Here is a 14,248-nt window from a genome sequence, read left to right on the forward strand (position 1 = left end):
ATTCTCCAGGCAGGAACACTGGAGAGGGTTGCCATTTCCTTCTCCATCACCTTCACTGAAGGTGTTCAAACAGTAGGAACCTATTCTCCAGGCACATGGGATCATGTGGCTTCATGGAATGAAAGTTGTTCATTTTATTAGACCTGCACAATTACCCAGTAGCTGTGCTTGTGAGGTGTCAGGTGAGAATGAAGAGGGTCAGAACACTTGCTGATGGGTTCCCTCTCCTTTCCTCCCCTTCTCCTCCCTCATTCCTTCCAGGGGATAACTTTAAAAAAATAATACACAAAATTCTTAACATAGCAACTCAATCTCTTTTTGCAATAGAATAAACAAGATAAGGGACTTTTCACATTACAAAAAGACATCCTTTTCAAGGATTTGTTTATACAGCGTACATATGCAGCATTATATATTCCAAAAGGCAAAATGAAGCTGAACTGTTTAAAAAACTAAGATAAAACAAATCTTATAAGTTTTTTCCCCTCATTTTACTAGAAAGGTAGTTAAGCTATATCGCAAATTCAAGCTCATATTTTTGGTGAACCTGTTTAGTGTTTTCCAAGTTTATTTGGCCAATGCCCACTTTTTTATTCCCACAGACGACATAGTATCCCAAGGGACAAGCTGAAGACTGCAGTTTGTGAAATGTTAATGGGGCCAGACTTCATCATTTATGGCTAGTGCCTTATTTACATTACAGATTGAACTCGCAAATGAATCTAGTTTAGATGAGAAATTGAGTAGTCCTTCATCCCCATTCAACAAACTACCAGATTTTTCTAGTGCCTCCAATGAGGTGGATTGGCTCTACTTTTCCTGACCATAGATAATATGATATCCAGCACCACTCATCAGTCCACTGCATTGCTGCACCCAAATGAATTATTTGCCATGAAATCTTATCCTCAAGGTTCTAATCAACCAATCTAAGCTGAATAAATATTTGTTGTCTTTAGTATGTTTACATTCAGGCTTAGTATGGGTATACTCTGGCTGCCACAAAGCATGCAACCTTTGTAAATAACAGAGAAAACAAAATTAAAGTCTAATATTGGAAATTGTAAATGACATTCATGCTTTTTAAATCATGTTTTTATCATGTCAATTTGAAGAAATTCAAGTGTACATTTCTATCCAGGTAAAACAAATGTCTTAAACAAGAAAGAACGGAAAGAGAGAGGGGGATGGGGCAGAGAGAAGGAAGAAAGGGAGGGAGTGAAGGAGCAGAGGCAAGGGGTGGGGAAGGAAAGGAAATGCAAAACTGTAACTTTGCTTACCTGACCCAGGTTCCCATCTTGATAGTTATGTCCATAAAAGCTCTGTGTTTGCTTAAGTTTTGCTGAGTTAGTTTGTTCCTGTGGGTCTTGCAGAAGAGCAAAGCTTAACACCTAGCACCCCACCCCCAGTCTTGCTGGCACCAATCAACAGAGGGGCAGCTTGTAAGGTAAGTACACAGAGTCCAGTTGGAACAGCCTCGGGGCTGATTTTCCCCAGTGGAACCAAGAAGACCCTTGTTTCTGTGGCAGATTTAATAACTAGTATTCAAACAGGGCATCTTTATAATTTACATTCTGAGAGGATTTCCCTAGGCTATAAAACCACCTTAACTCAATGAAAGTTGTTCTCTATTCTTGCACTGGAGTTTTAAGATGAAGTCCTTAAGATGGAAAGTTACGTACACGATAATCACTCAGAATATTTATAATAGACAAAAGTTATAAAACATGGCATTAAAAAATATGTTGGGAAAAGAAAGAAAATACCTAGAAAAACAAGCATGAAATGATAAAAAAAATAGTCCCACCATCAACATGAAGCCATCTGCCCCAAATGAAGCTATGTGGACAGTGTTGCTATGGAAGATGTGCAGGGTGTGTAAGTGGGGGTAGCTACAGGGCTCCCTTTTAGCCTGGGCAACATAGGTAAATGCAGGGAACTGAGTGAGTCAGAAGGAGGAGAAGCATAGAGGAAAAACACAGTCAGGCTGAGAGGTTGAGCTGAGCCAATTGACCGAGCCCAGTGTGAGGACAAAGCATCTGGACGCCTCACTCATCCATCCAAGGAGTGGGGTTAGAGGGTAAGGAGGTTTTTGAGCCCTGAGACACACTTTGTGCTTCTTCCACAGATTCTGAGGGTAGTGCGGATTATTCCTAATTGTGTAGTTCCTACATGCAAACTAGGCCCAGAAGCATGGAAGTTCAACAGTGTGGGTCTTGTGTCTGTCTAAGGGAATAATGCCTTCAGCCTTACATCTGCTCTGTTTCCATCACCTGACAGGAACCAAACAGAACTCTGTGGTGTGAATTTGCGTTAGTGTGCAAAGTTCCTGTGTGTATCCTGCAGAACTTTGGTTGGAAATATTTTGTCTTGGTGTGGATTCATGAAGGTTTAAAGACATGGTCAGGCATAGAGAATACGGGAGAGGGATTGGGAGTTTGGGATTAGCAGTGAACTAGTATAGATAGGATGGATAAACAACAAGGTCCTACTGTATAGAATATACTGTATATTCGAGATCACGTGGTAAACCATAGTGGAAAAAAAAAAAAAGACTGGGTTAGGCAACCCAGCTGCAGTTAAGAGCCACTTTTCACTTCTACTTATTCAGAAACATCTTGCTTGTACTACATAGTAGCAAAAAAGTAACAGTTGATATGCTGCCTGCCTAGCCAATTTGAATCCATTTATAGCTATACTGTATTCATATGGTCTAAAAAATGCAGCAAAATAGAGTTGTGGGGTGATCTTAATGCATGATCAATGAAGACTGAAACCCACCCATCAAGTTAATCCTGTGTTAAAAAAAAAAAAAATCTTAGTCTTTCCCCTCCAGACCTAGATTTTTGCCTTGACTTAGCTGGATCATTGTTGCAAGAGTCTTTTTCTGTCTACTTGTGTGAAAGCAGCCATGGGGAATATAGTTGCATGTGGATCGTTTGTCATTCAGGTTGTAGTTGCAAAGGTAAGCCATGCTCTGTGTGAGTCCTCAAGCAACAGCTCAGCTGTGCTCATCACAGGTCTGATTCATGGCATGACATGTCAGTTGCAGAGTCGGCTGTCTCAGGAGGTCTGCCTTGTCTTTGAACACTACAGATTATTTGTTTTGCCTGTCTTTGAGCTCTAGATAAATGAAATCACTCAGCATGTACGTCTTGGGTGTCTGATTTCTTTCAGCGTTGTGTTTGCAAGACCCTTCCTCATTGTTGTGTGTCATTGTACATTGTTCATTCTCATTGTTGTGTAGTGTTCCATTTTAGTGAAACGCCACGATTTACTTACCAGGCTGCTGCTGAATGGCAATTGGGTGTCTTTCAATATTTATAACAACTTGTGAGGTAGGTGCTTTATTCTGTCCATTTGGGGGAGGGGGAAACTAAGGCTTTGAGCAGCTTTGGAATTCATTTATCTCAGGTTACATAGGCCTCTGTGGTCGAGCCAGACCTTGAGGCCAGGTCACTTGACCTGTTGTCTCCCCTCTCATTCTGTTTCTTGAGTGAAGTGCTTCTTTGATCTGCTTTTTGGCTTTCTTCTGTCCTTTAAACTGATTCGATCGTGAACCTGTAGGACCAGTTGGTGTTTAGTCCCTAAATCATGTCTTTTTTGCAACCCCATGGACTGTAGCCCTCCAGCCTCCTCTCTCCATGGGATTTCCCAGGCAAGAATACAGGAATATGTTGCCATGATGTACTCCAGAGGATCTTCCAGACCCAGGGATCAAACCTTCATCTCCTGCATTAGCGCACAGATTTTTTATCACTGGTGTCGCCTGGGAACTGCCTGTAGGCCTGGAGCAGGAGACAAATCCCTGTCACCAAGCTACATATGGACGCATCCCTTCCCCTGCTGCTGCTGCTCCTGCTGCTAAGTCGCTTCAGTCGTGTCCGACTCTGTGCGACCCCATAGACAGCAGCCCACCAGGCTCCCCCGTCCCTGGGATTCTCCAGGCAAGAACACTGGAGTGGGTTGCCATTTCCTTCTCCAATGCATGAAAGTGAAAAGGGAAAGTGAAGTCGCTCAGTCGTGTCCGACCCTCAGTGACCCCATGGACTGCAGCCCACCAGGCTCCTCCATCCATGTGATTTTCCAGGCAGGAGTACTGGAGTGGGGTGCCATTGCCTTCTCCGATCCCTTCCCCTAAGACTAAATAAAGCTTTGTTCCTGGGTCTACTTTACTGAGCTTAGAGTAAAGGCTCTCCCAGGTGGTTCCAGTAGTTCACCCGATGTGTCCAAATCCCTATAAATCCCGTATGTGGACTCAAGCTGGGCTCCCCACTTCAAAAATATATTTAAAAGCTAAATCGACTCTGGAGATGAGAGTTTAGCACATCTATTTTGTTTGTATATCTCTGGCTTTAACTGTTTTGATTCTATGATATATGAAGAAGCCTGAGGACTGTTTGGGGGGTTTTATTTGTATTTTTCTATATTGAGGATTTTTCCCCCCTGTATTGAGCCTTCTCTGGATATTTGTAGGGAAACAAATGTCAGTTCATGTTTTATTTTTTTTAGAAACATTTCACAAATACGTTTTTCTTCCTGTTGCTTCCTGGGAGACATTCAAGGGAAGGCTACAGATTAACACTGGAAAAAAAGACCAATTTTCTAGCCCTGAGATCAGGAATCCAGTATGTTTATAGGGTGGAAATGAGAGGCATAGGCAGGACTCCTCACTCCCAAATTCCATCATGCATCTCTTCCCTACCATCTTAGAACAATGCAGAAGTTTGCTACATCTTTGCTGTGATGACAGGATAGAGTCAGAGGAAGCCTGCATCTCCTCGTAGGGGACAGATAATCCCACCCAGAAATGCAGCTCATTCATTTTGTTTCCTACTCTGGAATGGAAGGGGTAATTTTGACAGCCTTCAAATCTTGATGGAAGTTTTGTCTTTAAATAACAAAGTTAATTGTGCATGTATGTATAGATAGGTTTTAGAAAAACTTGTAAAGGCCTTTAATAAAAGTTAAATGTGCAGTCCATCCTTTGTAGAATTTCATCATTTTCTTCCAGACCCTTCTTTCCACTGTGGAATCTGTGAGCTGTGCTAGCCAGAAGAGCAGCAGGTTTTTGTTTTTTGGTTTTTTTTTTTTTTTTTTTTTTAAGGGTAATTTAACTGATTGGTGGATAGAGGGGGAGGGGAAAGCTCTTTAAGTGTGTCTGAACTCAGTCTTTCTCCACTTGTGAAACTGCATTCTCTTCTCCCCAGTGTCTTCATGTAGTCATCCTCTTGCCCTACCACACACTCCCTTGCCACACCAGGATTCTGTATTCCATCTCAACCACCTTCTTAGCCAATGAACCTACTCACAACTAATTTAAGGCAATGTGGAAAGCTGTTATTTCTTAATATAGGGTATTAGGTCTTGCTGGAAAAAATTATCTAAACTTTGAAAAATATTATGTCTGACATTTCAGAACTGGTTGTAAAACTCTAGTCTCTTAAGACAAAACAAACTGTTCACCTATAATGTAGTTGTCTTTAGCAGCTAACAGTTTGGAACCCAGACTTTTAAGCCATCCTTTCCCCCTGGTTGACACCAAAGAAGAAGGGCATTCCTTTGGAAATACTTTATAAAGAGAGAACTTTTAAATGAAGTATTGAAAAAAGAATGAGGCACAAAGATAAATATCTTCAGTGTTCAAATGGCTTATGTATATAATAAAGGCAAGGCTAGAACTTTTTTTTCTGAGATGTAAACTGCTAGTAGTGTGGTAGATAAAATACAAGATGTCCAGTTAAATTTGAACTTTAGATAAACAACACATAATTTTTAGTACAGCCATAGCCAAACTATTGCATACTATATTTTTATTTGTCAAATATGGCAACTCACAGACAGTTCAATATGGTTTCAGCACAATTTCAATCAATTAATATTTTTTGAGCGCTTTCTGCATGATGGTTAAGCTCAGAGGTAGCCTTAGGCAGGTCTTGTGTGTGTCTTTTACCATTGTACCCACAGCTCCTAGCACAGCTTTTGGCATATAGCTGGTGCTCAATGAACATGTTTTTAAAAAAATTAATCAAAAGGATAACATAAACTCTAGAATATGATGAATTTATGATGCACATAACCTAGGTAGGAATACAAGCTCACACCTATAACAAGATAATATGACTTTGTTGTTGCAGGTCAGTCACTAAGACTTATCCAACTCCTTGCAACCCCATGAACTGCAGCACTCCAGGCTCCATCCAGATTCTGAATATATAAAGGTTTAATCCTACTTCAAAAAGAAGTGATAACTGAACAGGATATTGAACAATAGTCTTATCTGAATTTGATGCAATCTTAATTATCTGATTTAAAGCCACTCTACTGGCATATTACTGAAACAACCCTTTGTTTTTCTCCCTTGCTTGAAATTATACTTACATTCAATCATTGCACCAATTGCATCCAAAGAGTTAAATGGGAGAAACATTGAAGTTCCAATTGAAAGACTGAGAAATTTAACTGCACTAAAAAAAAAAAAAAGTATGACAAGCAACACCATAAACAAAGATATAAGTAACATGATTTATAAAGTCAAAGTACAAAAAACCAATGGGAAGATTACCTAATATATAAAGAGTTTCTATAAACCAATGAGCAAAAGACCAACAATGCAATAGAAAAATGGAGAAAGGGTATAAATTTGAAGAATAAATAAAGAAAATACAAAAAGTCCTAAACATAGTAAAAGGTCTACAATCACTTGTAATAATAGAAATTCAAACTAAAATCATATTGAAAAAAAATAAAATCATATTGAAATACCATCTTTGTCTATCAAATTGGAAGAAATCCTAAAGTTTTGATAATGCACTCTGTGGCAATGCCATGGGGAACCTGAAACTCCCATGTATTGCTGGTGAAAGTACTGGTAAAATCTTCTGTTGATAGCAATTTGATTATGTGGATCAATATCAAAAATGCCCATACTGATTGACCTCGTAATCTCACTTCTAAGAATTAATCTCATAGACATATGTTCACATGTGAGAAATCAAGGTAATTAATTGTTGCATTGTTTGCAGTAGTAAAAGTTTGGAAGCCTTTGAAATGTCTGTCAAAAGGGAACTAGTTAAATAAATTACGGTATATCCATACAGTAAAACCCCCACTCCAGTGTTCTTGCCTGGAGAATCCCAGGGACAGCAGAGCCTGGTGGGCTGCCATCTATGGGGTTGCATAGAGTCGGACACGACTGAAGCGACTTAGCAGCAGCAGCAGCATACAGTAAAACAATTTCCAGGAATAAAATGAATAAGAAATCTCTCTGTATTGATGTGGAAAGATTTGCCAACATAGACCAGCAAGGTGTGTCATAGTGTGGAAAAGTGGATTAAACAAATAGTATATACACATTTTAAAATTTACTTCTTCTTGCATACAGAAACCAACAGGAGGACTTTCCTGGTGGTCCAGTTGAGATTTTGAGCTTTCACTGCAAGGGGTGCAGGTTTGATCCCTGGTCATGGAAATAAGATCCTGCATGTGGTGTGATGTAGTAAAAAAAAAAAAGATTCAAGAAACCAACAGGATATAGAAGAAACTAATAAAAGTGGATACCTGTTTGCAGAGGTAGGGAAAGTGGAGATGGGGCACATGAGTGATGGGAGTGAAAGCAAGACTCTTCCATGTATCTTTTGTATATACCTATATATTAATATTTAAGGTTTGTGAGTCATATAGATATTACTTATTCAACAACTAAATAATAAAAAAAGAGAATGGCTTGTGTATCAGCCCAGGAGCAGAATACAGCTTAAACTCTGAGGGGAACTTCAGGGATTCAGACTGACAGGTGTGTAGAATATGAAAGTAGAGTGTGAGAGATGAGAGGAAACCCGGGAGCTGGCCTGGCGCTGAACTAGGTCAGAGCTGGCAGGAGGCAAGGAGTCCAACCAGGCTAGTAAAGGTGATTTCTGGGTAGTTTTAGAACAAATAGACTCCCTTCAGAGGAGGGAGCCCAGGAATGGATTTGGGAAAGGGCCCAGGTGATCTCTAGGAGCCAGATTAAGTAGAAAGGACTCAGCGTTGGGAAAGTATGTCATGAGATAAGCAAGATACACATTGTCTACAGTCCAGACTATACACTCTAGGGTATGTGTGTGTGTGTGTGTGTGTGTAGGGGCAGGGAAGGCTTCTGTTAGGCAGCATTTGTGTGTTTTAGTGCTTTGTTGGTCAGCCCCAAACACATCTTTATCAAGAAGCTGTGGTAACTTCTGACAGCTTATTTGCCTGCTATGGTCTTATTTCTAAACTGAGCTTTTACGATCCCCAAAGACCACTCAATTTGGAGTAAGAAGACAGATTTGAGACCCTAAGCGACCAGCTGTATGACCTTGGGTAAAACACTTAAAGTCTTTGAACCTCAGTTTTTCTGTCTGTGAAATAGACATGAAACAAACCATAGCCTGCTGTGTTTTGTGAAGCTCACATGCAGCTTTAGAAATTCTGAAGTTGCTAGGACAGGTGAGGGAGTGAGCACTGGTGCTGTTTTTGTCTCTGCTTTAGTTAGTAGACGCAGCTGCTCGTTCTGCACCTAAATGGAATGGCCACACACTGTTTGCTCAGTGCTGAGTTAGAAATAGCAGGGTACAAGGAGCTTTCACAGCTGGACAATAAAGGAGAATGCCTTTAACAATATTGCTTAACTCCTTTAAACAATAAAGGAGCGTTGCGGGAAGTCAGATTTCCTTCTACACTACATGTTTCAGGGAAGACTGAACAGAGGGAAGCAGTCTTCATAATTTTAACTATCATCATCCCCTTAATTATTATTATTGTCATTATTCATTACCATGAGTTAACAACTATTTGTCTCATTTTAGCTAACATTTAGTGAGGCCTTGACAACTGGCCAGGCCCCCGTGCTGTTTTATGTACATTTCCTTTTTTCATCCTCATATGACTTCCCTATGGCAACAACTGTTACGAAAACTATTCTACAAAAGAAGGAATGGCGAGTTTAAGGAATTTGCTCAAGGGCACACAGCTGGGAGCCGTAAGAATCAGGATGCAGTACCAGTCACTCTGATGTGGAGCCCATGCTCTTAACCTTTACACCATCTGTTTCTTTAAGACAATGCAGTGGAGGCAGGTGCGGTGGGGGCAAGAGCATCCATCTTTCTGCATGGTGAGTTTTAATTCATGTTGTTAATTTCATCAGACAGTACTAGCAGGTTTGGCTGCCTCCAAATCTGTAACTCAGCCAAGATTTTGAAAAAATGTGTGACATCTTTATCGCCCAATCCTACCACCTGGGCATGCATGTTCTTCCAAGACTATCACAGCCCCTGGCCCTCTACCTTTGCCCATGATAGAATCTGAATAATGAATCAAATTTTATCAAATATCATGAGAATGAAAAATTAGTTTACATAAAAATACTAAACATTCCTTCAGTAAATTCTAAACTTCTCCATGGGCAGAGCAGACTATCGAGTTCCTGGTAGAGCAGACTATTGACTTCCCAATCAGTGAAGTAGATGGACATGGCAGCAAAGAATCTGCTTATTTGCCACCCCCCTCATCTGCTGTTTCCCTTTCTGCAGTTTTAGTTTCCTGAAGTGAAGCATAGTCTGAAAATATTAAATGAAAAATCCCAGAAATAAACAAGTTATAAGTTTTAAATTGTGTACTGTTCTGAGTACAGCCTTCCCTGGTGGCTCAGACAATAAAGAATCTGCCTGCAATGCAGGAGACTCAGGTTCAATCCCTAGGTTGGGAAAATCCCCTGAAAAAGGAAATGGCAACCCACTTCAGTATTCTTGCCTGGAAAATTCTATAGACAGAGGACCCTGGTGGGCTATAGTGCATGGGCTCACAAAGAGTCAGATACAAGTGAGTGACTACAGTATTGTAGAGTAACATGGTGAAATCTCACATTGTCCTGTTCCATCCCATATGGGACATGAATCATTCCTTCGTCCAGCATGTCCATGCTGTATATAAGCTACCTGCCTGGCACTCCACTCCAGTACTCTTGCCTGGGAAAATCCCATGGATGGAGGAGCCTGGAAGGCTGCAGTCCACGGGGTCATGAAGAGTCGGGCATGAGTGAACGACTTCACTTTCACTTTTCACTTTCATGCATTGGAGAAGGAAATGGCAACCCACTCCAGTGTTCTTGCCTGGAGAATCCCAGGGATGGGGGAGCCTGGTGGGCTGCCGTCTCTGGGGTCACACAGAGTCGGACACGACTGAAGCGACTTGGCAACAGCAGCCTGTTAAGAGGAAAAAGCATAGTCTATACAGGGCTCAGTATCATGTGCTGTTTCAGGCATCTGCTGGGGGTCTTGGAATGTATTCCCCGCAGATAAGGGGAAACTACCATGACCACAATTAACATGAGTTCTCTAATATCACTAGTGTTTCCTAGGTATGCCTGAGCATTAAAATCACCCGAGGCACTTTAAAAACAAACTACAGGTTCCTGGGTCCTAACCCAGACAAAATGAATCAGAATCTCTTGGAGAGGGTCCTGAGATTTGTTTTTTAAAAATCCTGTGCTTTTAACAAATACCCTCTGAGTCTTATGTCAGAGTCTTGAGTAAGTTTGGGAAATGAGCTATCAGTAGAAACAGGATACTGTGGGGTCAGAGGAAGAAGCTAAGTCTGTCTGTGGGTGGGGAGATTAGTCAAAGCCTCAGAGCAATGTTTATGCCACACCTTCATGAGTGAGTAAGCAGACATGAGAGACGGGCACTCAAAGGGCACTCCAAACATGGAGAATATGGGTGAAAGCGCAGAAGCACAGGGAAAAAAAATGGTTGTTCTGGGGTTTGTGTGACTGGAGTTCATGGAGTTCAAGGCCACAGAGGGCAGTAGGTAAAAAGCAAGTCATGGCCCAAAGTGAGGCCTATGTACTTTACCATAGAAGCCAAAGGATTTAAGCAAAAGAATTTTACTGTGGAGGCAAAGGAGAGGATAACTTGATGAGGAAAGAGGTGAGGGGTCCAATTTGAAGGCTGTCACAAAGGTTCTCATGAGTGATTAGCTAATAACAGGTGGTAAGTGCTTTGGAGAAGGCAATGGCACCCCACTCCAGTACTCTTGCCTGGAAAATCCCATGGATGGAGAAGCCTGGTGGGCTACAGTCCATGGGGTCGCGAAGAGTCGGACAGGACTGAGCGACTTCACTTTGACTTTTCACTTTCATGCATTGGAGAAGGAAATGGCAACCCACTCCAGTGTTCTTGCCTGGAGAATCCCAGGGACAGGGGAGCCTGGTGGGCTGCCGTCTATGGGGTCGCACAGAGTCAGACATGACTGAAGCGACTTAGCAGCAGCAGCAGTAGCAGAAGTGTTTAGTCACTCAGTCGTGTCCAACTCTTTGAGACCTGTCAGGCTCCTCTGTCAATGGGATTCTCCAGGCAAGAATACTGAAGTGGTTACCCATTCCCTTCTCCAGGGCAGGAATCAAACCTGGATCTCCTGCACTGCAGGTAGATTCTTTACTGTCTTTGCCACCAGGGAAGCCCAACAATAGTGAGGTGATTTCTTAGTTAAAGTTGACAGGACTGAGTGATATATTGATTGTTTTTTAAATGAGGGAGGGAGCAGTAGGATTTCTCCTAGCTTAAATAATAGAAGTGTGGGCCATTACAAGTGATGAGAAATATGGGAAAAGGAGTAAGGGGCAATGACAAGAAAATGAATTATTGATGATGCTGAGTTTCAGTGGCTCTGGGGGACCATACCTGCTAAGCATTTAATACTTGAAGATAGAGATTTTGCATAGCATTTTGATAGTAAACAAAGCCTTGGGAACAGATGAGAGTCACTGAAGAATGTACAGGGGAAGAGCAGAACCCCAACATTTAAAGGGACATGAGGATCGTGTGAAGGAGCCTATGGAGGAAAAGAGAGAAGGCAGAAAGGCACAGGAATAGAATGATATCCTGAAAGCTAAGGAAAGAGAGAATTTTCCAGAAAAGAGTGGTCATAGGGATAAAATGAGAGGGAAACATTGTTTTAGGAATTCTTGGCTGCTCCGTGTCTCTTCCCAATGCCTTGAGTTGGCAGCTTTTGTACAGGTTCTACATGGATCTCTAATCTAAGAAGTGCGTATGTAACTGGCTGGGTGTTTTGTATAGCTGCTTGAAGAATAGGCAGTGTATTGAGGGTATGGAGAGAGTGTTCCAGGTAGGATGGGCTGAATGAGAAAAGTTGCAGAGCCAGAACGAGCTGTATTCAGGAAAGCTTGAGACCTGCTCAGAGCAGAAGTTCTGCAGCTCAGAGTAGCAACCGTGATTGAAAAGGTCACTGAAGCCTGCCAGTGGGGGACCTAAATTCCAATCTAAGAGTCAGGACTTTATTCTGTGGACAGACTTTATTCAATGGGGAGCCATTGAAAGCTTTGAATATAAAAGTAACATGATTAAAAGATACTTTAGAAAATTCATCTGATTGTCTGTTGGAAGAGGATTGGAAGAGGAAGTGAGAACTAAAAACTATTAAGGGAGTTCTGAGCCAAGGGGTGGATATGATGGATGCTTTACAACTCTGGGGAGATCAGAAAGAGCAAGATTCACAGGCAGCTGTGGCAAGGAGTAAGGTCTGAAAAGCAGGGCCATTTATTCACAGAGATATTTATTCACAGCAGTGGAGGGTAATCCAGCCTTAAAGAGGGGACTCCAGATCACGGTCAAGAAGACAAGCAAAGGTCAGATCTGGAGAAGGAGGTCATAGCATCCGGAGATCTGGGGACTGAAAGGTGATTATATTTGAGCAGCGAGCCAGGAGGACCCAGAACAAGTTCTATTGGAGAGAATGACACCAATGAGGCCATTCGTTCTGGACCAAAACTGAAGACCATATGGAGGCCTGCTCACCACATAATGTGGAAATAGGCCTGAGCATTAAAGTGGCCATGCTGAGTCATGCTAAGAGTCTAAGTCAGGGTGTTAACAATAGAAACTGGAAGCAATATCCTTATATGAGAGATACTATGAAGAAAAACAGGACTTGAGGATGGATGATGCTTAATTAGAGAGGAATGAGAGCAATGGCTCCTTTAAGTCTTGAGTCATTTTAAGAACAAGTCACCTTCCAAAGATTAACTTGGAGATGAGTTATGTAGGCCTTAGGAAAGTTTCATCCTTAAGAACCTTTCTCCATCATGAAATGGTTTTTTTTTTTAAATGTCAGTCTAATGTACTAGTCTAATACTGCCGCTGCTGCTAAGTCACTTCAGTCGTGTCCGACTCTGTGCGACTCCATAGACGGCAGCCCACCAGGCTCCCCCATCCCTGGGATTCTCCAGGCAAGAACACTGGAATGGGTTGCCATTTCCTTCTCCAATGCATGAAAGTGAAAAGTCAAAGTGAAGTCGCACAGCCGTGTCCGACTCTTAGCGACCCCATGGACTGCCCCCTACCAGGCTCCTCCGTCCATGGGATTTTCTAATACTGCTACCCACAGTATAACCATGGGATCTAAACTTCCCCTGGCCTCACGTACCACCTTTCAACTGGCTTCTCAGTGCCGGTGTGAGCTGACCCCCTCCAACTAGCTGAAGGAGGCTTTTTGGTCCACATGTGAAAATTTGTGAGCATCTGTGGGTGTGGGACTCCCCTCCCTTGGAGGTTCTGGAAAGGAACTCTACACACATACATCCCCAAATTTCAGCCACATATTTTTCCAACCTGGGTACACTCTAGGACTATAAGCAATTTCAGGATTCTTCGATCCAAAAATATTAACTCTTACCTTGCAATAAACTTCATCTAATAGCTTCTCTTCCACTTTCCTGTTTCTGAAGCAAAAAACATAGCCTTTTGAAGGTTTTGTGGTTTTTTTTTCTCCTCCCCTAAGGAGTTTCAGATCTCCTTTTTTCTCCTGCTTTTTCTTTATTTATTCTCCTCCCTCCATATGGAAAATTAAGGGCTATGTGTGTCATAACAGGAGGTTTGGAGACATAAAGAGGGCTGGAAGAAAATTAATTCGCCTTCATTTTAGAGGGACAAAAGGAGTTCAGAAGAGAGAGAACATTGCTAGATTTCATCATTTTCCTCTAAAACCAAAATCTTACTTGTAATATTTTAGAATGTCCCCATAAACCATGTGGGTATGTCACAACTTGTTATCTATGTATTTAACTCATCAATGTCTTATCTATTTTTCTTTCTGTCCTTCCTCTTTACTCCTCAATATGCTTATAAAAGGATTTCTCAAAAACGCCAAGTAATTTTAATACTTAAATTAGAAGTAAAATAATAAGAGTTGGTGATTTTTAAGAAATATGATCAGG

At 41.5% G+C, this 14,248-nt stretch overlaps 1 protein-coding gene across 3 annotated transcripts in view; it reads left to right on the forward strand.

Annotated features, from left to right (window-relative positions):
• The window catches only part of PAPSS2 (3'-phosphoadenosine 5'-phosphosulfate synthase 2), a 95,735-nt gene that overhangs the window by 25,819 nt on the left and 55,668 nt on the right, over nucleotides 1-14,248 (forward strand). For 2 of the 3 annotated variants that reach the window (XM_025274204.3, XM_025274205.3), the window contains exon 2: nucleotides 9,077-9,130. The exons of the other annotated variant lie outside the window; for it this stretch is intronic. In XM_025274204.3, the coding sequence (XP_025129989.3) occupies nucleotides 9,077-9,130 (54 nt within the window). The remainder of the gene's footprint in view (nucleotides 1-9,076; nucleotides 9,131-14,248) is intronic. 3 annotated transcript variants of the gene reach the window in all.

Source organism: Bubalus bubalis, chromosome 23 (assembly GCF_019923935.1).
Source record: "Bubalus bubalis isolate 160015118507 breed Murrah chromosome 23, NDDB_SH_1, whole genome shotgun sequence".
Lineage (NCBI taxonomy): Eukaryota > Metazoa > Chordata > Mammalia > Artiodactyla > Bovidae > Bubalus > Bubalus bubalis.